Source organism: Coregonus lavaretus (assembly GCF_964263955.1).
Source record: "Coregonus lavaretus genome assembly, chromosome: 32".
NCBI lineage: Eukaryota > Metazoa > Chordata > Actinopteri > Salmoniformes > Salmonidae > Coregonus > Coregonus lavaretus.
The window spans coordinates 8,243,973-8,270,476 of record NC_140019.1 but is presented as its reverse complement, the minus strand read 5'-3'; the positions used below and the strand labels follow the sequence as shown (position 1 = coordinate 8,270,476).

The following is a 26,504-nucleotide window of genomic DNA, read 5'->3' as shown; positions in this document are numbered from 1 at the left end:
TGACCACTCTGCAGAGCTGCATCCAGAACAAGATTCATGATGAAAAATGCTAACCTGCTACTCGTTAAAACCAATTACAACAATGTTGACTGTCAACACTCCAAACATATTGAGCAAACACTGGATGTTTATTTTTTTACTGTTGCTATCACACGTTACTGTAGCCTATACTATTTAATAAACTGTAGTATCAATCTACAATGGACTAGGATGAGAATATTCTGTGGTCTCAGCCAAATTGGAGTTGATGACAATGCAAAGACCGTCATTAACCTACAAAACTTGAGACAAACACATGCAGTATTAAGCCATGGAAGGCCTTGATTAACCAGTGGTCAAGCCCTCATCACACCTACAACTTGTTTATTAATCAAAACACAGGCCTTTCGCGCCACCGCCAGCTATTGTGCTCATAATTCCGTCTGTTAAAATAGCAAATATATTTCTGACACACCCCCAGACCTATAGCACTACCACCAGCGCTTAGATTTACAATTGCGTTAGGTTTGTTAAAATAGAGCCTTACGGTCTAAAGAACATTACGAGCATGACCTCTTTCGATATGTGCCTTTCCCAGTCAATAACATGGCTGAGTCCTCAGATAACCTTACATACATTGATTGATGTGCCTCAATCATGATATGGTAATTGATGAAGGTCCCCGGATAAACGTACATACGTACAGTATTGATTGATGTTATGGTAAAAAGGAATGAGGTTTATTATAACTCCTGATGCAGAAATCGCACTGAGAAATCCAGATGCTTTAAACATTATCTTTAGCCCATAAATGCATTTACAAAATCAGAAAATGTGTAGTGTAGTATAGTTAGTGATCATTATGTAATGTCTTTCTATGCGGTTCTGGTGTCAGCTGACAATGTCATACTCCTGTCAAGGTATTTACCGCTGCCACGGCCACTTCCGGTTTCTTTCTGTTTATTTTCTGCAGACAAAACAAAGCAGACAGACTCCCCACGCTGTCCAGACACTGTCTGGTCCAGACCTGACACGTACTGTACGTGCAGCATTGTTTCAAAGCCATTCTACCAGAACCAAACATCCAGGTCCAGAGTATAGGAAGTCCAGTGAGTATAGGAAGTGTATTACAAATTGCATATAATATGCTGCTCAGTGTCGTATGTGCTACCTGATTGAGCCGTTAAGCAATCTGTGAAATTGAGGTCAAATACCCGAGGGGGACACTGCATCTGGTAAAGACTTCTGACTTCTTATCCAGAGATATAATATATCCAATATACCGTAGCTTATACGTTGGGGGAAACAGTAGATCAAATATCTGTTTAAAATATGTCTATGTTATTTGATAGTCCAAGGGCATTTGATCATTCTGAACAGAGTGGGCTTAAAACCCCACCACAGTGAAACTGATCTGCAATGCCACACGGTGCTCACTAGCAGCGCCCGTGTCTGTGAGACTGTATATGTTTTCTTAGCATCGCTACACACTCCCCCTGCCAGAATAACGCTAAGCTCAGGGGTGAGCTTTCATCGCTGTAGCAGTGTAGATTGTGAAGAAGCTAGATGTAGGCCCAGACTGGGCTTTGCTGGCTTTGCTCTCTCAATTGCCCCATTTAACCCTTCCCTATTAACCCTGGAGCTGATGCATAAAACTGCTGTTGGTTCAAGACGTGGCACACATATAAATAAAGGAGCAGGTCAAAGAGGCCTTCTTGTTCGAGGTAAGACACCGTGTGTGAGTGTAGACTGAATAATGCAACAAAACTGTTGTTCCAGGTCTGAAAAACAGCATCCCTTTCGGTTGTATATATTTATAATAGCCTAAACGTGGTCAGATGTATATATTTTTTTATATAATTATGTACCTACGTCCTTAGAGCTTTGAAGAATGTGTAGGGGTCAACACTAAGAGGCAAGGGCAACTGACAGTATGTCAGTACATCTTTGAAACATATAGTCTTTTAAAGTGTGAAAAAAGTAAAATTTTAATCTCTCAGAGCTGTCCCTGTGATGAATGTCTAATATGTTTACACAATCACAAAATCCCTCCGACAACTCTCTTTAGAAGTGGATTTTGTAATATTGTAATGGTGGAAATTGTAAGTAGCAAAACGTCATAAAATGATTGAGTTTCCCTATTAAGTCAAAGCTTAACTTAAAATATAAATCATAATAGATGTAATTTATGGCACACTGAGGGGAGCCAGGGAGTGTGAACCAACACAAACAGTGGCTGCTAGCGCCTCAGACATGATGACTGTCTGGCCTGGCCTCTGTCTCCACACTCACTTGACATAACTTAGAAATATGGCTCCTCGGAGAACAACACGACTACTAGGCCTACGTGGTGAGGACGTGGTAAGTTAAAGGCTCAGTAGACTGGAGAAAATCTTACGAATGTTATTAGTTGTGCTTGGGAAGTAATAAAATGACAATATATCACATACAACAGTCTGATACTATCAATGGCCTTAGGGTTCTGTATTTTCCCATTTAAACCATAACAGGCTATTATGCTCATACATTGTAGATTATCAGATTGCAGATATCAGCATTTCTACTGAACAATTGTTTTCTTGCAATATAATGCATTTTGTAACGTAGTTTTATGATTTCATTGCCAGAAATCTAATACGCATGTAATGTTGCTGTAGATTTGAGATTGGGGTTAACACAATGGGTCAGCTGAATAACTGTGTGTGCGGGTGCAATTTCATCTGCTTTTACTCAGGAGTCAAAAAGGCATACGCGTGTCTCCACTACCCTGAAGGTCAAGGCTTCACATCCCTGTATTTCCCTATTTGCTTACATACAATTGGCAGGAACTACATCAGGTGTGACTGCTTGAATAGAAAGAAGGGAAGAATTAAAGGAAGCTGTGTGATCTTGTGGTTAGAGTTAGGAGTCAGGTGAGGTTGGAGCATGCTGAGAGAGAAAGACGACTAGGAGGAGAGATGTGCCCCGTTCGTTCTGTTATAGATAAGAATCTGACCCCTGCATCTGGGTACATGTCAGCTCCTGTGAGCATCTCACCAACCAGTGTTTAACCCCATGTGTCCCAGAAGAGAGAAACTGATGATTCTTGAACAGGTCATGAAAAATTTGACCATTTGGCATTTATTGCTGTCAAATACTTAATTTTTTCTCTAAATTACTCATAATTACTCCAATTTACTCTGCATAATTGGGTTATTCCGCGAAGAGTGTGTTTGCATCCCTTTGATATTTTAAGTACAAATTGTGCACCAATATTGAATTTTAAAAGCCTGTTATATTAAATGAAGTGCCCTTTAATTTAGACAAATGTACTGTAGAATTCAATCAATCAGATTATTTAAATGAATAAAGTGCTTGCTAAAGAGCCAGAATTCTGTCCCTAGATCAACCCTGTTCCACATCTACAGTGGAAGTCGGAAGTTTACATACACCTTAGCCAAATACATTTAAACTCAGTTTTTCACAATTCCTGACATTTAATCCTAGTAAAAATTCCCTGTCTTAGGTCAGTTAGGATCACCACTTTATTTTAAGAATGTGAAATGTCAGAATAATAGTAGAGAGAATGATTTATTTCAGCTTTTATTTATTTAATCACATTCCCAGTGGGTCAAAAGTTTACATACACTCAATTAGTATTTGGTAGCATTGCCTTTAAATTGTTTAACTTCGGTCAAACGTTTCAGGCAGCCTTCCACAAGTGTCCCACAATAAGTTGGGTGAATTTTGGCCCATTCCTCCTGACAGAGCTGGTGTAACTGAGTCAGGTTTGTAGGCCTCCTTGCTCGCACACGCTTTTTCAGTTCTGCCACAAATGTTCTATAGGATTGAGGTCAGGGCTTTGTGATGGCCACTCCAATACCTTGACTTTGTTGTCCTTAAACCATTTTGCCACAACTTTGGAAGTATGCTTGGGGTCATTCTCCATTTGGAAGACCCATTTGCGATCAAGCTTTAACTTCCTGACTGATGTCTTGAGATGTTGCTTCAATATATCCACATATTTTCCCTTCCTCATGATGCCATCTATTTTGTGAAGTGCACCAGTCTCTCCTGCAGCAAAGCACCCACACAGCATGATGCTGCCACCCCCGTGCTTCACGGTTGGGATGGTGTTCTTCGGCTTGCAAGCAACCCCCTTTTTCCTCCAAACATAATGATAGTCATTATGGCCAAACAGTTATATTTTTGTTTCATCAGACCAGAGGACATTTCTCCAAAAAGTACGATCTTTGTCCCCATGTGCAGTTGCAAACCGTAGTCTGGCTTTTTTATGGCGGTTTTGGAGCAGTGGCTTCTTCCTTGCTGAGCGGCCTTTCAGGTTATGTCGATATAGGACTCGTTTTACTGTGGCTATAGATACTTTTGTACCTGTTTCCTCCAGCATCTTCACAAGGTCCTTTGCTGTTGTTCTGGGATTGATTTGCACTTCTCGCACCAAAGAACGTTCATCTCTAGGAGACAGAATGCGTCTCCTTCCTGAGCGGTATGACGGCTGCGTGGTCCCATGGTGTTTATATCTGCATACTATTGTTTGTACAGATGAACGTGGTACCTTCAGGCATTTGGAAATTGCTCCCAAGGATGAACCAGACTTGTGGAGGTCTACAATTTTTTTTCTGAGGTCTTGGCTGATTTCTTTTGATTTTCCCATGATGTCAAACAAAGAGGCACTGAGTTTGAAGGTAGGTCTTGAAATATATCCACAGGGACACCTACAATTGACTCAAATTATGTCAGAAGCTTCTAAAGCCATGACATCATTTTCTGGAATTTTCCAAGCTGTTTAAAGGCACAGTCAACTTAGTGTATGTAAACTTCTGACCCACTGGAATTGTGATACAGTGAATTATAAGTGAAATAATCTGTCTGTAAACAATTGTTGGAAAAATGCACAAAGTTGATATCCTAACCGACTTGCCAAAACTATAGTTTGCTAACAAGAAATGTGTGGAGTGGTTGAAAAACGAGTTTTAATGACTCCAACCTAAGTGTATGTAAACTTCCGACTTCAACTGTAGGTACGGTTGCAAAATTCCAGGGGCCTCATTTATCAATCATGCGTAGGCACAAATCTGTGCGTAAACCATGTGTGGGATCATTTCCATGCAAAGTGTGAGATTTATCAACATGAACATTTGCTTGAGAGTGTGCCTAAATTTAACCACACAGTCATGAGCATGCATACGCACAGTGCCAAGTGGTGGAATATGGGAACTTCTTGTCAAGCTTAGAATGGGGAAAATATATGTTGAAAATGTGTGAAATTGTGAGAGTAATAATTTAATCATTTTTCGATTTAATTCTATTTCCATTGTGAATTCATGCATATCTTGATAGCCTATGTATCATTTGACCACATCAATGCATTTGTTACGATAATAACCCATATAAAGTACAGTAATCTGTTAATTTAGAGGCACGTGTGAAAGTGAAACTCTTGTAGAGATAATGGGAAATCGAATGAGAGATGGCTTATCTTGCTCTGTTGGAAGCTGCATTTCGCAGAGAGCGCATTTTTAGACACAGTTGGGACTTTTTTTGCAGAAAGTACAGATTGGCTCATCAGATATAAGTTCCCAAAAACAATCTTATAGGATCTTTGCGACAATTTAAGACCTACTTTAGAAAGGCAAAAACATGCCTTTCCGATGTGCTATCCACCCTCGGGTTTTTGGGTACTTTTCAGTTGGAACTTGCCGATCGGCATCTCACATCCCTCGATGAGCCAATGTTTTGGATGCAATCATCAGCAAAACGAACTGTAACATACAATTTCCATACACCATTACACAACAGGTTGAAGTCAAGAAGGATTTATTTGCCGTCAATGGGTTCTCAAATACGAACGGAGCAATAGACGGCACCCACATCGCCATAAAAGCACCATCCCAAAACGACTTCAACTATGTGAACAGAAAACTCTTATTGTGCAGGTGATAGGTTATGTGATGCGCAAAAAACGCTGCTGATTGTGGTGGCAAGGTGGCCAGGTGGAATGCACGACTCGTTCATTCTGCAGAACAGCAATGTTGGCCTGTATGCCTACATGAAGGACCTGTTGAGGATGGATGGCGTATTGGTGAGTGTTGCCTACTCATTTGAAGTATATTTGCCATTGCTAAAGCAACTTGAATTGTCCTAATGGTCATGTCTTTGTAGCTTTGTTTTTATTTTTACTGGTCAAACCACAACTGAGTGAGCCAAATAAAACCTTTTGGTTTTACTCAATCTCTGACACTAGCGCCTCTATTTCAGTCTCATAAACGTTTTCCGTTGTATTTCATTGTATGGCATGGTATATTTCCCACGGGCTTTAAATATATGATTTTGACCATATGTGGTTAAAAAGGGGCGTTTCGAAATGCTAGTTGCCAAGGTCGTGCATGAGCACTAAAGCTGAAAACAATGGAATTTATTGAAAGTTTCCGGAATTTTGCAACCCTACTTCTAGGAAGATTTCAACCCACTTAATCAAGAACATTTCCATGTTTCACCAATATTGCAAAGCCCTAGTTATTTTGGTGCTTTGACAAAGTCATTTCTGAAGATTATTTATTTCATTTGGTTAGTGTTCATTTATGTCTGTCCCTCATTTTAAGGTCAACTCTGTTTCTGTATGTCAACTGAACTCTCGTTGTAAAATGGTGAAACTATTCCTTTTAAAATGTTTTTTTTTTTCTCAAAAGAAACGTTGAACATAGTTTAAAAGCAGGTGAGCTGGTTCTACTCTTTTTGGCAATTTCCTGGTGTTTTGTGGTTGAAAACTGAGTGGGTCGAGCATAACACGTCAACCTTGTTACCCATAGATAGACAGGCTAGAAATGTTTCATCAATTTCTTATTTTTTTGTGAAGCTTGCATTCAATTGCCACTCCCTATTGCACACAACAAGCTTGCATTCCCCCTGTCACGAGGGGATTTATGATTGATTTAAGATGAAATCGTCAACCCTGTTACGGTCAACCCTGTTACTTTATTTGTCACTTAATAGGCACTTACTATAGTAATTTTTTGAGATGGCAAAACTTGTTTTTTTATGAAGTAAAAAATGTGCTCTTTATGACAGAATGTAAAAATTAGGTGAAATCAAAAGTTACGTACTTCCAAGTTAAACTTCTCAAAAGGCACCGAATTGGTGGAACGACCCAATTACCTGCAAGAAGGTAATTATGAGTTAATGTGTTTATTTTTCAATTAGTTTGTTCCCATTTGGAATTCACCACTTAGTAATGTAATCTTTTTTTATGTGTTTACCGCTGAACTTCAGTTAAGTCCATAATTGTGGACTGTGCTGTGCTCACTCATGCTGTTATATTCCATTTTACTGCATACAGTACCAGAGGTAATCATCTAGAACAAAATACTGAACTTGACCAACAATATGACCTTTCTTCCCATTAGGTGTGGTAATTAGTGTTATTACAGAAGCGGTGGCGGCGCAATCAGCAGCAAATTCAACCAATTTGTGTAAATTGTGCAACAACGTTCAGTGTTCCTACAGCATCCCTACCTGGAACCCTGCCTAGTATACAACTAGAACCTGGGTCTTGCCCCCTTGACAGCACTTGATGAATTCCAAGCAAGACATTAACATTGTTACCCATTGTTACCCATCTTTTATTAACATCTGGGTGAAGGTGTTTGGGGAGTTATCAGGAATCAGTTGCAATGTGTCCAAACCTGGCTGCCAAGATGGATCAAAGTTATATAGTTGCCATGGCGCCCTAGTAGAAGCCTAAGCACAGAGCTCCTGTAAATGTGTACATATTTTTAGGTGTTTAAAAAAAAGAATCTCAGCTCTTTTGTTTTTGATAACATTGAGTTTTTATTGCATATATCTGCTGTTTTTGAGCCACTGCTTTGCAGATTGACTGACAGGTTAACACTTATTGGCTTGGCTTGGCTAGCAAGCTTTTGTTTGAAAAATGCATCTGGACACAATACCATCTTCTTTGTTTCATCTGGCTACCAATTCCTGATCTTTTGAGAACATAATTTGAGGAGTTGCCTGAAGCGTAAGAGGAATGGGAGATGGAGGAATACAGCAGTGCTGAAGCAGAGGGCTCATAGAGAGGACGACTGGCTACGATTCTGAATTTTGTGTGGTGAGCTTTCTGGCGCCCATAGCTGCTGAGGCATCACCCAAGAGGGTGGTACACAGAGTGGAAGAGGAGAAGTCCAGTGGCTATAAGACTCAGGCTGGTTCCCAGACTTGCCCTATACAAGTTCATCAGCAGACTCCATCATCATCATCTACCATCCTCTGTCTAGCTCCCTTTGCTCAAGCCATAAATTGACCCTCTCCATTTTAGGAGGATGTAGCTTTCAAAGACTTGGCCTCTATTGGTTGACCTGTCATGATGTATTGCTTGTTTAGTTTGTTTTATCTTGAAGCGCTTTGAGATTCTATGAAAAGCACTAGAGATTTAATAAATAATAATAATAATAATTATTATTATTCATTATTATTATTATTAACAATGCATCCTTCACTCTAGTCACAGATTAGTGTGAAGGATGCATTGATAGAGTCTGTCTGGGAGCAGGGCCCCACTGATTGAAGAATGAAGACAGGAGGAGATTGTAAATAGGGCCTGTGTTTTAATCTCATTCTGCTGTGTTAGATAATCACTGATTAGCCTGGGTTCCTTCCACTTAACTCATTCTCCCAGGTCTATAGCTGACTCGCCACAGCTGCCCCGACCGACAGACATTCCAGCATAATTCACTCCTCTGTTTATCAACTAGATTAACATGCTGACAGCTCCACCATTTGGAAACAGTTCCAGAATTTATGTTCACCAAGAGTTTCCAAGTGCCGCAGGAGAAGACAAAGATTTCTTTGCGGGGACATTGTGTAGATTATTTCATGGTAATTTATACTTTTCAATATGGAGATACTTTCAACATGTTCTGTTTACAGAACAGACTCCTGTGGTGAAGGAGAATGTTGTTAAACTACAAACGTATATGCTTTCAATTAAGGTCTGTTAGCACAGACAGCCTCTCAACCCTTTCAAAAAGAGCACTCTTTACTGCGGCCCCCAAGTTGGTAAAATATATATTAGCATTATAAAACATTAAACACTTAACTTAGAAATTCAATACTACTACTTGAATGTGACATTAACATACATGTAGCCATAACCAAGTTTTCTGAAATAACTTCATACAAAAACACACAAACTTACACACTTTAGACCTTTCCACTCGTACCCGTATACAGGTTGAAAATGGCAGATTTGGGCACTGATAAACGCCTAAATTGGAACACAGTGGCTGTACAATAACATGCTATACATGACGTCAGACCTCTGGCTCTGCACTTCACATCACTGTATGGGTTTTGATTTACAGCCATTCTGAATTTGAGCACCTCGCGTAACAAGATGTTTCCCTCCCGCTAATTGGACAACTTTAGCAAATGTTTGTTGTCTGAGTGAGGGAAATACTGTAAATTAAGAAGACTCTTTCTATTTTGAAAGATGAAGCCATTGAGGATTATAATAAATACCACTTTGAAGTCATACAAGCAAGCCAAACACCCTTTAGTCCAAATGTGCACTTTACATTTCCATATCATAAAACTCATGTCATATACAGTGTCAACGTTTATGATCACTATGTTTGATGTACAGTTACAAGATGACATGGCGTCAAACCCTGGGTTGTTCTGAACAGAATGAGCCTATGTTTGTCTATTTTGAAGAAGATTTGCTGCGGCACACGCACCTGAATGCACTCATAACTCCTTTCTATGCGCGCCAAGATTAGTTTACCTGAATTGCATTGTGAAAGCCTTACACTGTAATATCGTATTTTATAACTTAGCTGGTCATGTTGGCAATAGAACAAGCTGCCCACCTGACCCAGATTGCGATATATAATGGAGTGTTTTTGGATTGCATAAACAACAGTAATTGTTGCAGGGATGCAGGGTTGGGTTCCAAACAAAACAACTACAAGTGTGCTTGCTCTAGTTCCCAAGGGGCACAGACAGGAGAGCTAAAACAACACAACTTATAGTTGAAGACTCTTCTTTGAGTCATAAAAGTGCATTGATATTACTTAGGAACTGAGCACGCTTTAGAGAGGTGTGTGGCCACTTGGAGACACAAGTTAGTCCTCACACTCAAACCCTTGTAATTTTTTTGTCTTATGTTGCACCTACCCCACATTTTCCAGGAATATTGTTATTACGTTGCTGAATTTATCCAGAGTGTTTTCAGATTACGTTATCAAAAATGCGGCAAAAGGTACCAGAGGTGGCACCACAGGTCCCGGAGTGGAGTGGCCCCAAAAAATATCTGGGGCCACTAGTTTTTCCTGATCTGGTAACCTAATTTGTTAAAACTCCGGACCTTATACAGTATGACGTCATTAATCTGATTCTCTTGTAAAAAGGTTTAATATGGGCTATGATTGGACCAGAGTGTTTCCAATCAGGTTACTTGATGTTAAAAAGGGGGGGTTTCATATACACAGACACAGAGAAAGCAACGTGATTGGAAAATAAAACTCACAGGGCTGAGCTTGCTTTATGCAGGTTTTCATCATATAGTCCTGCCCTATGCAACTGTAGGCCTAATAAAAAATGAACTCACAGTCTATGCCAGCTATTGTGCTTATTGAAAAAGTCTAGGTAGCCTAGTTAGCCCAAGTTTGAATATAAATATAATATTTTATCATACCACAAAAATTACCGAAATTACAGGCTAAGAATGGACAGAGAGATAGGCCTATGTGTTCATCTTATCGTATTTCTCCAATACCAAATCAGTGTGTCTTGTTTGCAATGAAACTGTCCCTGTTTGAAGTAATTAAATCAGAGATGTCATTAGGAATCTGAACATGGTACATTCAAAAGTTAGGCCTACCTTACCACCCCAGACAGAGTAGGCCTACTGACGCAGAAAAATGTAGGCTTTAATTTAAGAGTCTATTAACATAATTTAAAAAATCCCCATCAAAATCTGTCAGTTTAAGCTAGAGATAAAACCAATCCACTGCATCTGCCTACAATTTCTTTAGAAAGTATTCACACCCCTTGACTTTTTCCACATTTTGTTATGTTACAGCCTGAATTTAAAATGGATTAAATTGAAATTTGTTGTTACTGGCTTACACACAATATCCAATAATGTCAAAGTGGAATTATGTTTTTCGAATTTTCTACAAATTAATAGAACATTTAAAGTTGAAATGTCTTGAGTCAATAAGTATTTAACCCCTTTGTTATGGCAAGCCTAAATAGGTTCAGGAGTAAAGAATTGGCCTAACAAGTCACATAATAAGTTGCATGGACTAACTCTGTGTGCAATAATAGTTTTTAACACAATTTTTTTATGACTACCTCATCTCTGTACCCCACACATACAATTATATGTAATGTGGAGATTTTCCAACTCAGTTGCCGGAGAGGAGGGAAACCACTCAGGGATTTCACCATGAGGCCAATAATGACTTTAAAATAGTTATAGAGTTTAATGGTTATGATAGGAGAAAACTGAGGATGGATCAACAACATTGTAGTTACTCCACAATACTAATCTAAATGACAGAGTGAAAAGAAGGAAGCCTGTACAGAATATACAATTATCCAAAACATGCATCCTGTTTGCAACATGGCACTAAAGTAATGTAATACTACAAAAAAATGTGGCAAAGCAATTCACTTTATGTGCTGAATACAAAGTGTTATGTTTGGGGCAAATCCAACACAACACATTACTGAGTACCATTCTCCATATTTCCAAGCATAGTGGTGGCTGCATTGTGTTATGGGTACGCTTGTAATTGTTAAGGACTGGGGAGTTTTTCAAGATAAAAAAGAAACAGAATGGAGCTAAGCACAGGCAAAATCCTAGAGGAAAACCTGGTTCAGTCTGATTTCCACCAGACACTGGGAGATGAATGCACCTTTCAGCAGGAAAATAACTTAAAATACAAGGCCAAATCTACATTGGAGTTGCTTACCAAGAAGACAGTGAATGTTCCTGAGTGTCCGAGTTACAGTTTTGACATTTAAAATATATGGAAAGACATGAAAATAGTTGTCTAGCAATGATCAACAACCAACTGACCGAGCTTGAAGAATTCTAAAAATAATAAATTGGCAAATATTTTACAATCCAGGTGTGCAAAGCTCTTAGATACTTACCCAGAAAGACTCACAGCTGTAATCGCTGCCAAATGTGATTCTAACATGTATTGACTCAGGGGTGTGAATACTAGATATTGTTGTATATAATTTTCAATACATGTGCTACAATTTCTAAAAACATGTTTTCACTTTGACATTGACTGTTGGAAAAGCTGGTTGAGAGAATGCCAAGAGTGTGCAAAGCTGTCATCAAGGCAAAGGGTGGCTATTTGAAGAATCTCAAATATTAGTTTAACACTTTTTTGTTTACTACATGATTCCATATGTGTTATTTAATCGTTTTGATGTCTTCACAATTATTCTACAATGCAATAATTGTAAAAATAAAGAAAAGCACTTGAATGAGTAGGTGTGTCCAAACGTTTGACTGGTACTGTATGTAATCCATTTTGAATTACGGCTGTAACAACAACATATGGAATAATTCAGGGGGTATGAATACTTTCTGAAGGCACTGTATGTCGGCCTTCCGCATCTGCGGGGGAAGGTGGCAGAGCTACAGCGGTGTTTGTCAGACCATGAGACATCCCAGAAATCGGTCTTCTCACGAAAACGTCTGTAGCATCCAAAATGAATTCAACCACTCTATTGAAAGGGGGGAATCTTACGGACACGATGGTGTTGTCCGTTTTGCTCTATGACCCCCACAAGTGACACAGGACTCGTCCGAAGTCGGTAATGTTGATGTGCCAATGTCTGTCTGTAGCGTCCAAACCGTTTGGGCTACAAACTATTATGACCCCACTGTGGAAAGGGGAGACTCTCGCGAACATGATGGTGACCTCAGTTTTGCCCGTCTGAAGGTAACCCATACAAATGAATGGAAGTATGGAGGTACAGTAGTTTTGTGCATACAAAAATACAGGGTTAAATAGTCCAAAAAACGACAATATTTTATGAGCATTCATATATCTCCTAGATATAGGACAGACACTTCATTACCTTATTCCTTATGATTTATTTTTTGCCTGTCCTTTTTGCCATTTCTGAATGTGTTATTCAATGCGTTTCCATGGGCTATAGTAGGAAAGGACAAATTCAATATTATATCAAATAAGTTGTAAATAAAATGTGTTATACCTATATTATTCCAAATCAAATAGCTAAATGATCCATGGTATGACCATCTTAAACATGTTCCATATGTTAGCTTAGTTAGCTTAACCCCCATCTGGGTTTAAACATATTTTATTGTACAGAAAGTGAATAGCTTAATCAATTGATAGTGACAGAATTAGATTACTTCCCAAGCAAAGTAGATTTTTTGTCTCCTCGGCTATAGAATGTCAAAGAAACGAAACAATAATATTCCCATATGCATCGGAGTCACGTCTTTCCCTGGGATTTTACAGCTTGTTTCTAACAAAGCATCACGGACCAAAGCATTGTTATAGTGTCACGGTTTCGGCCGAGGCGGCTCCTCCTCCTTGTTCGGGCAGGTTTCGCCGGTCGTCGTCTCCGGAGTTCTAGCTGCCACCGCTCAATGTTTCGTGTTTGTTTGGTTTTGTCTGTTAGTCACACCTGTTTTGTGTTAGGTCTCATTTAGCACCCTATTTAGTTTCCTTGTTGTTAGGTTAGTGTTGTGTGTAATTGTTCGTGTCGTGGTTGCGCTACCCGTGTCGGTACGCGATTTTCCTTAGCTTCCTCCTTGTTGTGTTAGGAGAGTTTTACGCACCTGTGTGTGCGCTTGCATTTACGCCTGTGTGCGTCTTTTTGCCTCCGGGCTGATTTTGGATTATTTTTGTGCTTAAGTAAAGTCTTGTTGGACTTACCTTCTGCTGCCTGCGCCTGATTCTACACCACACCTATACACAGCATCGTGACAGAATTACACACCACACTAACCTAACAACAAGGAAACTAAATAGGGTGCTAAATGAGACCTAACACAAAACAGGTGTGACTAACAGACAAAACCAAACAAACAAGAAACATAGAGCGGTGGCAGCTAGAACTCCGGAGACGACGACCGGCGAAACCTGCCCGAACAAGGAGGAGGAGCCGCCTCGGCCGAAACCGTGACATATAGATCACTTGATATAATCGGACCCATTTTATTTTCTTCTAAATCTTAAGCTAACAAGACCTGTGCTTTTTGCAAGTTTCTTTAATAAAAGGTAGGCCTATGGCATACCCTCTCATACCCCCTCATTTCCAGTCTTGGTTTTAACGTAACAGCCCTTCACTGACACGGAGGCAGGCTATTTAAAGAGTGCATGGTGGGTAGAGGAATTTACCTACAAATCTATGGATATAGCAGCCTATAGCCTAATTTCGTCTGTCAAACAGGTAGACCTACCTCTTATTTCTTAAATAGGAAGAAATAGGCTCCAACACAAAGCCCTATTGTTGTTAGTAAAGTCTAATTAAAATGAAGATGGTTTAAATGAATTATGCCAACTCGAATTTGCCTACTTTCAGCACCATGAGCTGTCCATTTCTGAATTATTGTGCCGCGGCTGCTGCTTGAAGTTTCAGCAACACAATGTAAGTTACTCGACTCTGGCTTATTGTGGGTTCCCGAGTGGCGCAGCGGTCTAAGGCACTGCATCTCAGTGCTTGAGGCGTCACTACAGACTCCCTGGTTCGATTCCAGGCTGTATCACAACCGGCTGTGATTGGGAGTCCCATAGGGCGGCGCACAATTGGCCCAGTGTCGTCCGGGTTTGGCCGGTGTAGGCCGTCCATTGTAAATAAGAATTTGTTCTTGCCTAGTTAAATAAATAAAAAAAAAAAATGTGAGGTCAATAACTCTAATAAATACATCATGGCCAAGAAATATATTGTTTTTAATCCAATCTCTTATAGTAGTAGCAAGCTATCAAAGTTGACCTCCGATCCTCCTTCTCATCTTTGCGCTCTGCTTCTCAAACTGAACAGAACATAAGCTATAAGCTAGTTGGCGCGCAAGTGCATTTTTGTGAGATTTTCGTTCGGAAGAAGCCTTTGACTCTCCTCCTTAACTGCCACCGTAGGCCTACACAGCACAGCCATTGGTTAGGCAGCACACACAAACATTTTTGATCAGCAAGAGCAGAGCAGGCTGGGGCTCAGGGTTGGAATGTCCATTGCAATGTAATGCAGCCTAGTTGTATTTACACCATCCCAGAAGCTATCTTAGAAATATAACTTTGCTCTGTGCTTCTCCGAGCATGCACTTCATAGCCTATATCAGGGGTGTCAAACGTCCGGCCCGCGGGCCGGATCAGGCCCGCAAACGGGTTTAATCCGGCCCGCGAGATGATTTTGGAAAAAAAAAAAAAATTTTTTTAAAAAGAATAAAAAAAATAAGAATTTGTAAAGCATAAAAATGCGCTGCAATTTTTCAATAAAATAAACTGCTGTTCCAATTGCGTCCACTGGATGGCGCAATAGCAATTGTGTTAAGCAAGCAAACTGTTTATACCGGGGCAGAGCAAGTAGGTCAAGCACGTACAGCCAATGAGCTACTTTGTTTTGCCTGCGATATTTATTACGGCTTCTACTTTTAACATTATGTGCTTTGGCACCCTCATTGCCCCAATATGTCTCTGTCAAAAAATAGAAAAGTGGACCCAGAGTGCAGAGTGTTCCAAGAAAAATGGTCATCCTATTTATTCATGGAATTGAATGGGAAAGCTGTATGTTTGGTGTGTTCAGAGCATGTTGCAGTGCTGAAAGAATATAACCTTCGTCGCCACTATGTGAGTCTTCATGCCGACAAATATGACAACTTTCAAGGACAGTGGAGATGAGAGAAGGTGAATGAACTGTTGGCGGGTCTGAAGAAACAGCAGTCTGTGTTTACTCACAGCCGAGACGCTGCAGTGAAAGCAAGCTACCTCATTGCTAATGAAATCGCAGTGGCTTCAAAACCATTTAGTGAGGGTGAATTTGTAAAAACATGCATGATGAAGGCAGCGGAGATTGTGTGCCCTGAAAAGCGGCAGGCTTTTGCAAATATCAGCCTGACAAGAAACACAGTTGCAGACAGGATTTCCGATCTTTCAGTGGATTTGGACAGCCAGTTGAAGCAAAAAGTAAAGTCATTTATTGCGTTTTCGGTTGCAATTGATGAAAGCACGGACATTACAGATGTTGCACAACTAGCCATTTTCATCCGCGGAGTTGATGACACATTGACCGTCACCGAAGAGTTCGTGGAGTTGGTGCCGATTACAGATATAACGACAGCAGCTGATATTTTTACCGCACTCGTCGGCGCGCTAGACAGGGTCGGACTGGTGGACTGGTGGACTGGTCCCGCTTTTGGACACTGTCTTCAGGCTCCAGCTTTATGTTTATATGTTTTTATGTTGATGTGCTATTGTTTTTAATTGTTTTTATTTTATTTGTATATTTAACCTATTCTTGACTCTGTGGTTCTTGCACTTATTTGGGGAACAGGATTTCATTATTTTTATCTACATTTCTGCCTGAGAAATGACACCCTGATATAGTTCTGTGATCTGTGATATACTTCTGTGAATCACTGAGGCATTGTGTGTTTGTGTGTTCTTTGTCCTCAGAACTTTCAAATAACTTGAGGTGTTTTATGATTAATAGTGATGTTGTGCTTTTGGACACTGTCCTCAGGCTCCAGCTTTATGTTTATATGTTTTTATGTTGATGTGCTATTGTTTTTAATAGATTTTATTTTATTTGTATATTTAACCTATTCTTGCTCTGTGGTTCTTGCACTTGTTTGGGGAACAGGATTTCATTATTTTTATCTACATTTCTGCCTGAGAAATGACACCCTGATATAGTTCTGTGATCTGTGAAACAGTTCTGTTAATCACTGAGGCATTGTGTGTTTGTGTGTTCTTTTTCTTTAGAATTTTCAAATAAACTTGACGTGTTTTATGATTAATAGTGATGTTGTGCTTGTACTATTTTGGACACACTGTCCTCAGGCTCCAGCTTTATGTTGTATGTTGATCGTATTAAAACAAAGAAAACAATCTGAAATTGTTGTTTTTAAGTTATATATACCATGATTTTTCCGGTCCGGCCCACACCGGGCCCCTGAGCTAAAATGAGTTTGACGCCCCTGGCCTATATGCTATGGATAATTTGATTGAGACCACACTAAATAGCCTATAGGCCCACTTAATATTGAGTGCCCAGCAGAGAATCAGAGATGAGGGGTGGCATCGGACACACATCGATGTATAGTCTTATAAGCAACTAATTCTAAAACACTGAGACATATTAACATTTCATCAATTACAAATTACATTACCCTCCCCTGGACTAGATTTAAAAATACTAAACCCTCCCCTTGACTGAAATTGAAAAAGCATGACCCTCCCCCATTTTCCTCCAGGTAACCATTCTGTAAATTTCGATCCATCCCTAAACTAAATCAAAGTGGTTTGGCGCTGCCACACATGATTGAAAAGTGCTGTGGCAAATGCTGCATTGCCACACGTTTTCCGGTGACCCTGAAAAGTACAGTAAATGTAAAATGCACATAAAATCAACAGTGTAATATTTGGATTCAATTGTGTCATGTGAACTGTTGTGTCCTCACCTTTGGTCTAATAGTTTTCCCATAATCTCCAAACTGTTCCCTTTCAATTAGTACAATGTTTATGCATATGAATGTCAGATTCCTTCTGTAAGAAACATTTCACTTTAGCCCTATCATATAAGCCAATTCCCACGAATGTGAAGGGTTAATACATGTCACAGATTTATGTTTTCTTATTTGTTAATGTTCAGCACTTTTGCTAATTCAAATAGTTGGTGTCACAGGGCCCAGTACTATGCTCTGTTTCTTAACATTTCTATTCTAGTGTTATTGCTATGGAAACTAAAGGGTTGTCAGTAGTGAATGTTTTTCAAACACGCAACCTTAAACACGCAACCTTCCTGTAGAAAAATACTTGGTATTTGTGTTTAGTCTAGATTCCAGTGTAAACTGTATTTTACAACAGGACAAAAGAGAACGATTTGAATTCTTCACTGACCACATCAGAGGTCCATTCGCCTGAGAGATGGAAGCTGCTACAAGATGACGACACAGACGTATTTGTATTTGAACTCTGCATCTGTGTCTCCTGTCACTAACGAACCATGCATAAAGCACAGTTATTACAAAACCATGCCATGCTAACTGGCTGCCACTGTGAATAATTAAAACAATTAATCCCCCATCTATTAAACATAATTGTGATGCCTTTGTAGAATGCACAAAGTTTTATTATTTCATTTAGGGCCATGACAATGTAGTTGGAAATATTAAGGAAGCAGTTTTTCTTCATTATGCCAGTTAAAATATCTACTCTGTATCTTTTTCCTGTTGATGTAATACAAGCTTTCTCAGCTATGGTAATAACATTCATATAACTGTAGCAACAAAATAAACAAATCAAATGTGAAAAGTTGGGAACATTAGTTTGTATGCAGTAACGTCTGCATTGGTACATTGTGTAATTACATTCTCTTGTTTTGTAAGATTTCTGTCTGGGAAAAGCAGTTATGGACTAAATGATCAAGTCAAAATTGATTTTGTCACATGCGTCGAATACAACAGGCCTTACCATGAAATGCTTACTTACAAGGCCTTAACCAACAATGGCTATGGCTATGGTTATGGCCATCATTTACCTGTCTAATGACCTAGAGTAGAGTACTGATCTAGGAGAGGAGAGCTGGGCATCAGTGATTCATTGGTAGTAATATTATACGCATTAATCATGATGCCTTATTTTCTTGACTCTCCCAATCATTCTTCACCAGCAACACAAGTAGATAGAGATTCCCTTAAGAGAGAGCGCTTCAATGGAGAGGTGGAATGTAGCCATCTTGACTCTATCCTCATAAGGACTAGCTGCTTGTCTGAGATATGGGCTAGCTGGCACTTAGCAGGGACTGCTGGTCATAGGGTAAAGGAAGTAATAAAATAGACATCCTGACATGCAATGGTTTAGTAGTGACCCTCTGCATTATCGCCATGTACTGCAACATCTATCAGGCCAAATCTCTAGAAGAAGCCAAGGGGATGAATAAAAATGTTTCCCATTATAGTCTGAGAATTCTGAAATTAGACAGTTGGGTGGATGAATGACTGAAATGTAATAACACGGGAGCTTGATGTCCTACTAAAGCAACATGACAGAGCCTGACTGTATGTCTCTAACTCAACCCAAGTCTCACGGGAAAGCAAACAGTCTATTGTAGAGTATAATCTGTGTAAAGTAATAAAGTCATATGTCACTCAGGTCCTGGAACATGGTGGGAATGTTATGGCAGCTGCATGGTGGTCATGTAGGCTACAGTTCATCCACATGGACTTGATCCATGTCTCCCCTGCCTAAGACCCCATTCCTTTCCATTGGAAACAATATATTAATAATAAAATATCAAGCTGAGGCAAACATCATCTGAAGAGTATATGTGGGCTGTGGAGAGTTAGAGAGTGTCTCTCAGGTACGTAGGTAAGGAGGGCACTTACTTGAGCACATGCGTGGAGCCGTTGATCTGTGTGGCCGAGCAGGGGGGCCCCGGTCCCAGTATGGATTGCCGCCTGACGCTGTAACGCTTTCTCCCACAGCAGAGGATGATGAGGAAGGCACGGCGGAAGGACTTGTTCAAGAAGGCATAGAGAATGGGATTGAGCATGGAGTTAATGTAGCCCAGCCACAGGAACGCTGCCCACAGCTGGTCGGGCACTGTATAGCTTATGAAGGGGTCCACGACGTTTGTGATGAAGAAGGGGGCCCAGCACAGGCAGAAACAGCCCATGATGATGCACAGAGTCTTGGCCGCCTTGGTCTCCGTCCGCATGCGGTGGTTGCGCTGGTGGTCGGCGCTGTCTGCCGAGGCGGCCGCGCCCCCAGCCCGCTGCAGCACACTGATTTGGCGTGCGTGCGCCCGTGCAGTCACATAGATACGCTGGTAGGCCAGTACCATCAGAACCAGCGGGATGTAGAAGGCCACCACGGAACACGTCAGAGCGTAGGGCTTGTTGACCATGAAGACACACGATGTCGAGTTGGCTGCATCACCGCTGAACTTCCGTTCCTCTATCTACCAAGGGGTTGGGATATGGTAACACCACACATATACCATACACACATACATACATACATACATACATTAGTTAATGTGACAGTTCATGGAACTTTAGTTCCACGAACACAGTACAGTAATAATTCTGAGAATAGGTCTATTACATGACAAGTTGATATGGATGAGGACCTTTCCATGAAAAAATTTGGCAATTAATTACTTCCATGGTAAGAGGATGAGCTTGTCAGGGTAGTCCACCATTTACAATGGAGTCCTGTAGGCTACTGATGATTACGTAGATTTTCTAAACAATGAAACTTAAGGAGGAGTGCAATGATGAACAGTGCACAAACCAAACTCCAATCAATGCTATTTCCTGAGCAGACTGACTAGGTCCAGATTGGGAAAGAAGAGGTTCTCTGAACTGATCATTCCTCACTGTCCTCTATTAGCACCCTGACAGAACCTCAGGCCACTTTCACATCACATCTGTGCCTACTGCCTACGTATCCAAAGCCTATTGAGCTCTGTCAGGAGAAAATAAATAACATTACGATCGATGGATATACGTGATGCATATCTTTCTTTTTAATCAACAGGAACTACATTTTTTCATTGGGGAGGCAGCTTTGACTGGGCTAGCGTCCTACCCACTGGGCACACACTGGTTGAATCAACATTGTTTCCACATAATTTCAAAGACATTACGTTGAACCAACGTGGAATAGACGTTGAATTGACGTCTGTGCCCAGTGGTTAGCGTATTTGCTAGTCCTGGCTCAGGAGCCAATATTAAATTAATTAATATTGGTCTATCTGTTAAAACTTGTAATATTCATCAGTATGCAGACGCCACTGTTATGTATGTCATTGCCCCAACTGTTGACCAGCTGCAATCTGAACATGTTGCCTTACATGAAGCCCTGGTTGGTTTAAAACTTGTACTTAGTGCGGGCAAGACTAAATACATGTTGTTCTCTAATTCTTGCAAAATGTTTCAGATGGACTACATATTTATTCATTGGATGGTTCTCCCATCAATTGGGTTCTCGCCTATAAATATCTGGGCATTTGGAGTGACAAAGATCTGATACACTGCATCCTGTATCAAAGGGTTGGCTGGCCCTCATTGAAGTCCTGTATTCCCTTTTTGTCTACAAAGCTCTACTACACAAGCTTCCAACTTACTTATCTTTGTTGCTAAAGTATAAAAGAAAAAGCTACCAAACCAGCTCGCAGGGTTGGTTAACTCTTGAGTTCCCTCTCGACCAATTTAGGTAAATCCTCCTTTAGATTAATGCCCCCCATTTAGTGCCCCAAAATGTTGGTAATCAGGGCACCATTTGCTTCATGTCCTCAACTTCTTTAACAGCTTGTTGTTTATTTGTGGTTCAAAATAGACATGCATTAGTATATCTACTGGGCCCTCTCGTTGGATGAAGCTTTGGCAGAGTTACTAACGACTGAGCCTGAAGATGTGTTTCTGCTTGACCCACTGATTAGTTGAGTATCATTTCTAGGTATATAGTTGTGGTCACTTGCAATGTGTAGACCTATATACACTGTGTACAAAACATTAGGAACACCTTCCTAATATTGAGTTGCATCCCCTTTTGCCTTCAGAACAGCCTCAATCCGTCGGGGCATGGACTCTACAAGGTGTCGGAAGCGTTCCACAGGGATGCTGGCCCATCTTGATGCCAATGCTTCTCACATTTGTGTGTCAAGTTGGTTGGATGTCCTTTGGGTGGTGGACCATTCTTGATAAACACGGAAAACTGTTGAACGTGAAAAACCCAGCAGCGTTGCAGTTCTTGACACACTCAAACCGGTGCGCCTGGCACCTACTACCATATCCCGTTCAAAGGCACTTAAAGGGGAAGTTCACCCAAAAACACTTCTCGGCCCTTTATAACACTTTCCTAGTCGTTTGTCAGTACCCCAGACAGTTTTTTGGTCCATTGTGTGAGTATTTAGATGTAGGTAACAAGCTGATTCTACTCCCGCCTTCCCCATTGAAACCCCATGCAACGTCAAAGTCCATCATAAATACCTCCCAAACACACGACTCTGGCCTCCCATGACCGCAATAGTCCTTGTAATGACTTTCTTGGCACAATTTTTCAGCGTACTTATTTCGGTAGGCACATTTTTACCAATGTATTTTATTATTTTATTATTGAAATCCAGAAAGTAGATTAATGCGCGCCGCGAGTCGGAACCCGGGACTTCCGAGGTGGGCGTGGTTGAAGCATGTAAACAATAATTTTCTGTTCTCACTCCCTCCCAGTATTTGCTGCCCTCGTGAAATTTTATTAGAGTAAAGAATGTCAGATCGAGAACTAAGAGGAACTTGGAGACCTGCCTTATTTTCAGAATGGTACTGTTGTGCCATATCAATTTGAGTAGGAGTATACTGAGGCTGAGTTGTTCCATTTGCGGGCTGACCGAGAAAAAGGAGCTAGAAGAGACAGGAGCGAGCAAATGTCAAGGAATAACAGGCTCTTCCCAGAACGCACGATGACTGATGTGGCAGTTGCGGGAGATGCCTACCTTTACCAACAGTCAGGGAATGTCTCGGCTGTCCAGAATGCGACCATCTTATTCCGATAACGGAGGAGATAGAACATCAGACTGAAGATGCAGCAGAAGATGCGTAACTAAACACTCCGATTTCTTGTCTATCATCAATAGTGTATTGGAGACTTTCTTCAGAATGCCCAGGATCGACTGGAAATGACGTGCCACACCTGTCCAAATGGCAAGCTCTCTGAAGCGTAAATGTTTTGGCTAATATTACTTACAGGATATTTATATTACTCTCTAAGATTATAATAAATAGCCTACCTAATGACACCCTTCCAATGGTATTTTCGTTAATCCTGCCTATAATGTAACTGGCTACTGTAGTCCCCTTCAAGTTTGTCTGACAATGATGACATGCTGGCTAGGTAAACAGTGTCTAGAATGAGTGGATAAGTGCCATAGAAACAGAATGTATGTGACACGCACTTCACAATTTGGGTCTACATAAACAATAATTGATATTAACAAACAGTATAAGAAGTATAAAGTCAATTGTTGTAGTAGAGAAGAACATGTTGCTTGCAGCTGCCAGTTTATCTTTTATACCAATAATCTCCTAATTAGCCTGTAAACCCACACACAAGAGGAAGAAAAACAGCCTCACTTGACCACTAACACCGTTTGAACAATGAGTTGGCTATACAGTCTTCAAGTATACAAGACCAAGAGAGTCATCAAGTCAATAGTATTGCGGAAGGTAGCCTTTCGGTTAAAGTTTTGGGCCAGTAACCGAAACGTTGCTGGTTCGAATCCCCGAGCCGACAAGGTGAAAAATCTGTCTATGTGCCCATGAGCAAGGCACTTAATCCTAACTGCTCCTGTTAGTCACTCTGGAATATGCTTAATGATCCCTGAGCCTGTTATATTTTATGTTGCATAGGCCTAGGCCTATTTATTTTCTTGATTGTTGTATATAACATTGTCATGCATATATTTTCTGTCTCTCTTGACTATACAGACTGGTCTCTTATCGGATTACCCTGGAGTGGATGCTGAGGGGAGAACATCTAGGTGGAGGCCAACGACGGGTACTCCCAGCCTTTGTGGTGGCAACAATTACATCTAACTACTCTGACCCCAACAGCAGCTACATTAGATTCCAGGAAGTTAAGCATATAATAACATTTTCAAGAAATAATATTGTAGTTACAATCATTTTTAATAAACAATTTAATGTTATTATAAAACATATAAAACAACAATTACACAGTATGCAATTGAGATCGTTCCACAGAATCCTACTCATTACTCCATGTGCTGGCTCATGCCTGGGAGTCAGCCATTGTCTTGAATGGATCCAAAACTTCACCCTGTGCAAAACACACCTACCCGGGCACCCGGGCCAGATCAATCGAATCCCCTCATTGAATAGAACGGGTGTTCCCATTCAAGACAATGATGGCATAACGGGTGGACTGCCGGCCATTGCGAGCGTACCCATAGGAGCAAAATAGTAAGTAAAAGTAAAAGCAGGAAGTGTACCCTTCAATCTGTGCTGTGATTTGTTGAATCAACTCAACAAATTAATTACAAAAAATACATTCCATTGCATGAACACTCACTACAGAGTTCCAAACTGCCGCTAGAAGCAACGTCAGCACAAGAACTGTTCGTCGGGAGCTTTATGAAATGGTTTTCCATGGCCGAGCAGCCGCACACAAGCCTAAGATCACCATGCGCAATGCCAAGCGTTGGCTGGAGTGGTGTAAAGCTTGCCGCCATTGGACTCTGGAGCAGTGGAAACACGTTCTCTGGAGTGATGAATCACGCTTCACCATCTGGCAGTCCGACGGACAAATCTGGGTTTGGCGGCTGCCAGAAGAACGCTACCTGCCTCAATGCATAGTTCCAGTGAAGGGAAATCTTAATGCTACAGCATACAATGACATTCTAGACGATTCTGTGCTTCCAACTTTGTGGCATCAGTTTTGTGCAGGCCCTTTCCTGTTTCAGCATGACAATGCCCTGTGCACAAAACGAGGTCCATACAGAAATGGTTTGTCGAAATCGGTGTAGAATAACTTGACTGGTCTGCACAGAGCCCTAAACTCAACCCCATCGAACACCTTTGGGATGAATTGGAATGCCGACTGCGAGCCAGGCCTAATCGCCAAACATCAGTGCCCGACCTCACTAATCCTCTTGTGGCTGAATGGAAGCAAGTCCCCGCAGCAATGTTCCAACATCTAGTGGAAAGTCTTCCCAGAAGAGTGGAGGCTGTTATAGCAGCAAAGGGGGGACCAACTCCATATAAATGCTTATGTTTTTGAAATGAGATGTTTGACGAGCAGGTGTCCACATACTTTTGGTCATGTAGTGTAGCAGTCACACTGCACGCAGCCACCAATGATTGCATGACATGTTATTGATGGCGTTCCACAACATCACACTGCCATCATTAGGCAAGCTAAAGTTAGTTGCAAAGTTAGGCTGAAAAGTTTTGCCACCAGCTCCTCCTTGGTTGGTTTTTCAACCGGGGCGATGTTAGGAGATAGGTCTGGTGTCAACTTTGAAGTCTGGGTCTTTTTACATGATCTGTTTATCTTCCCGCCGCTTGACAGTCTGCTGGACCAATCAGGTTCTAAAGTTGAATGCCAGACACTCTTCTCTACCCAGTCCTTGGCCTGTTTGGAATACTCCATACGGCTTCTCGGATCTCCTGAAAAATGTGTAACAGAATAACAAAACAAAAAATAAAAAATAGTCCTAATTAGTCTTTCCTTGCGTCCTCCTGAAAAATGAGGAACATTGGGTCCCCCCCCCCCCCTTTGAAAAGGCTGTGAAAAGGATACAAAGATAGAAGATGTGAGAAAGTAAACAAAGATAAAATCCAAGACACTATGGTTCATTGTCCTATCCTCATGTCTGGTCCACCACCCCTCTCCTTCTTCCATTCCCTTCCAGGCAGGTATAAACAGAACAAGTGATTGGTGATGTTGGCTGGTTTAAAACAGAATCAGTCATTACATGTCAATTCAGGGCATGAGCTGATATTCAAAATGTTTTAATTGAAATAATGTAAAGGCTGGGCTAGTTTGTTGTCATTACAACTCATGCACCAGCTAGGGCCATAGCCATATATTTATCTATATGGCTCTGGCTAGGTCTGTGTCCTACTCATGGACCTTAACTAGGGCAAGTGATTTTATGCAATCAATAACGTTAGCACTACAGAAAACTATGATTCCTAGTAGAGAAGAATATACAATTTCTTATCAGTAATGTTATAATGAAAAAGGAAATTGCATCACAAAGCAAAGCAAGCAAAACAGTCAGTAGGACAGGATAAGGTTACCGTTACAATGGAATGGTTACCTGGAACATTACTGCACTTCATTTTGGCCAACATCGCTCAGCTACTCAACTACTAATGTTATTCGCCGTGCCTTACTTTATTTAAGCGATTACTAACCGCTAGCTCCAATCTCTTTGTTTACTTTCATTCATTCTGATTTCCTTTCTTGAAGACCAAGTAAAACGCTCATTCGTCCCGCGTCTTGTAGATATCCATCTTTGCGCACGAAGTATGTCTTTGTTTTTTTATATGTTTTACATTAAACAACACATGTAATTGGCAATTCAATGCTGACACCAATTGTTGTTTATGTAACAATAAATACAGTTTTTAATGCATTTCAGGTCATTTCGGGAATTCGCATTTCATATAAAAATACAGAAATCTAAATACTCAAACAATGGACCTAAAAACTGTCTGGGATACAGCCAGGCAAGTGTTATAACGGGCCCAGAAGTGTTTTTGGGTGAACTTCCCTTTA

At 40.6% G+C, this 26,504-nt stretch overlaps 1 protein-coding gene across 1 annotated transcript in view; it reads right to left on the bottom strand.

Annotated features, from left to right (window-relative positions):
• The window catches only part of LOC311107550 (5-hydroxytryptamine receptor 4-like), a gene marked incomplete at both ends in the record, with an annotated part of 113,030 nt that overhangs the window by 26,396 nt on the left and 60,130 nt on the right, over positions 1–26,504 (bottom strand). The window contains 1 exon segment of the mRNA XM_084150057.1: positions 19,586–20,160. Coding sequence (XP_084006183.1) covers positions 19,586–20,160 — 575 coding nt within the window.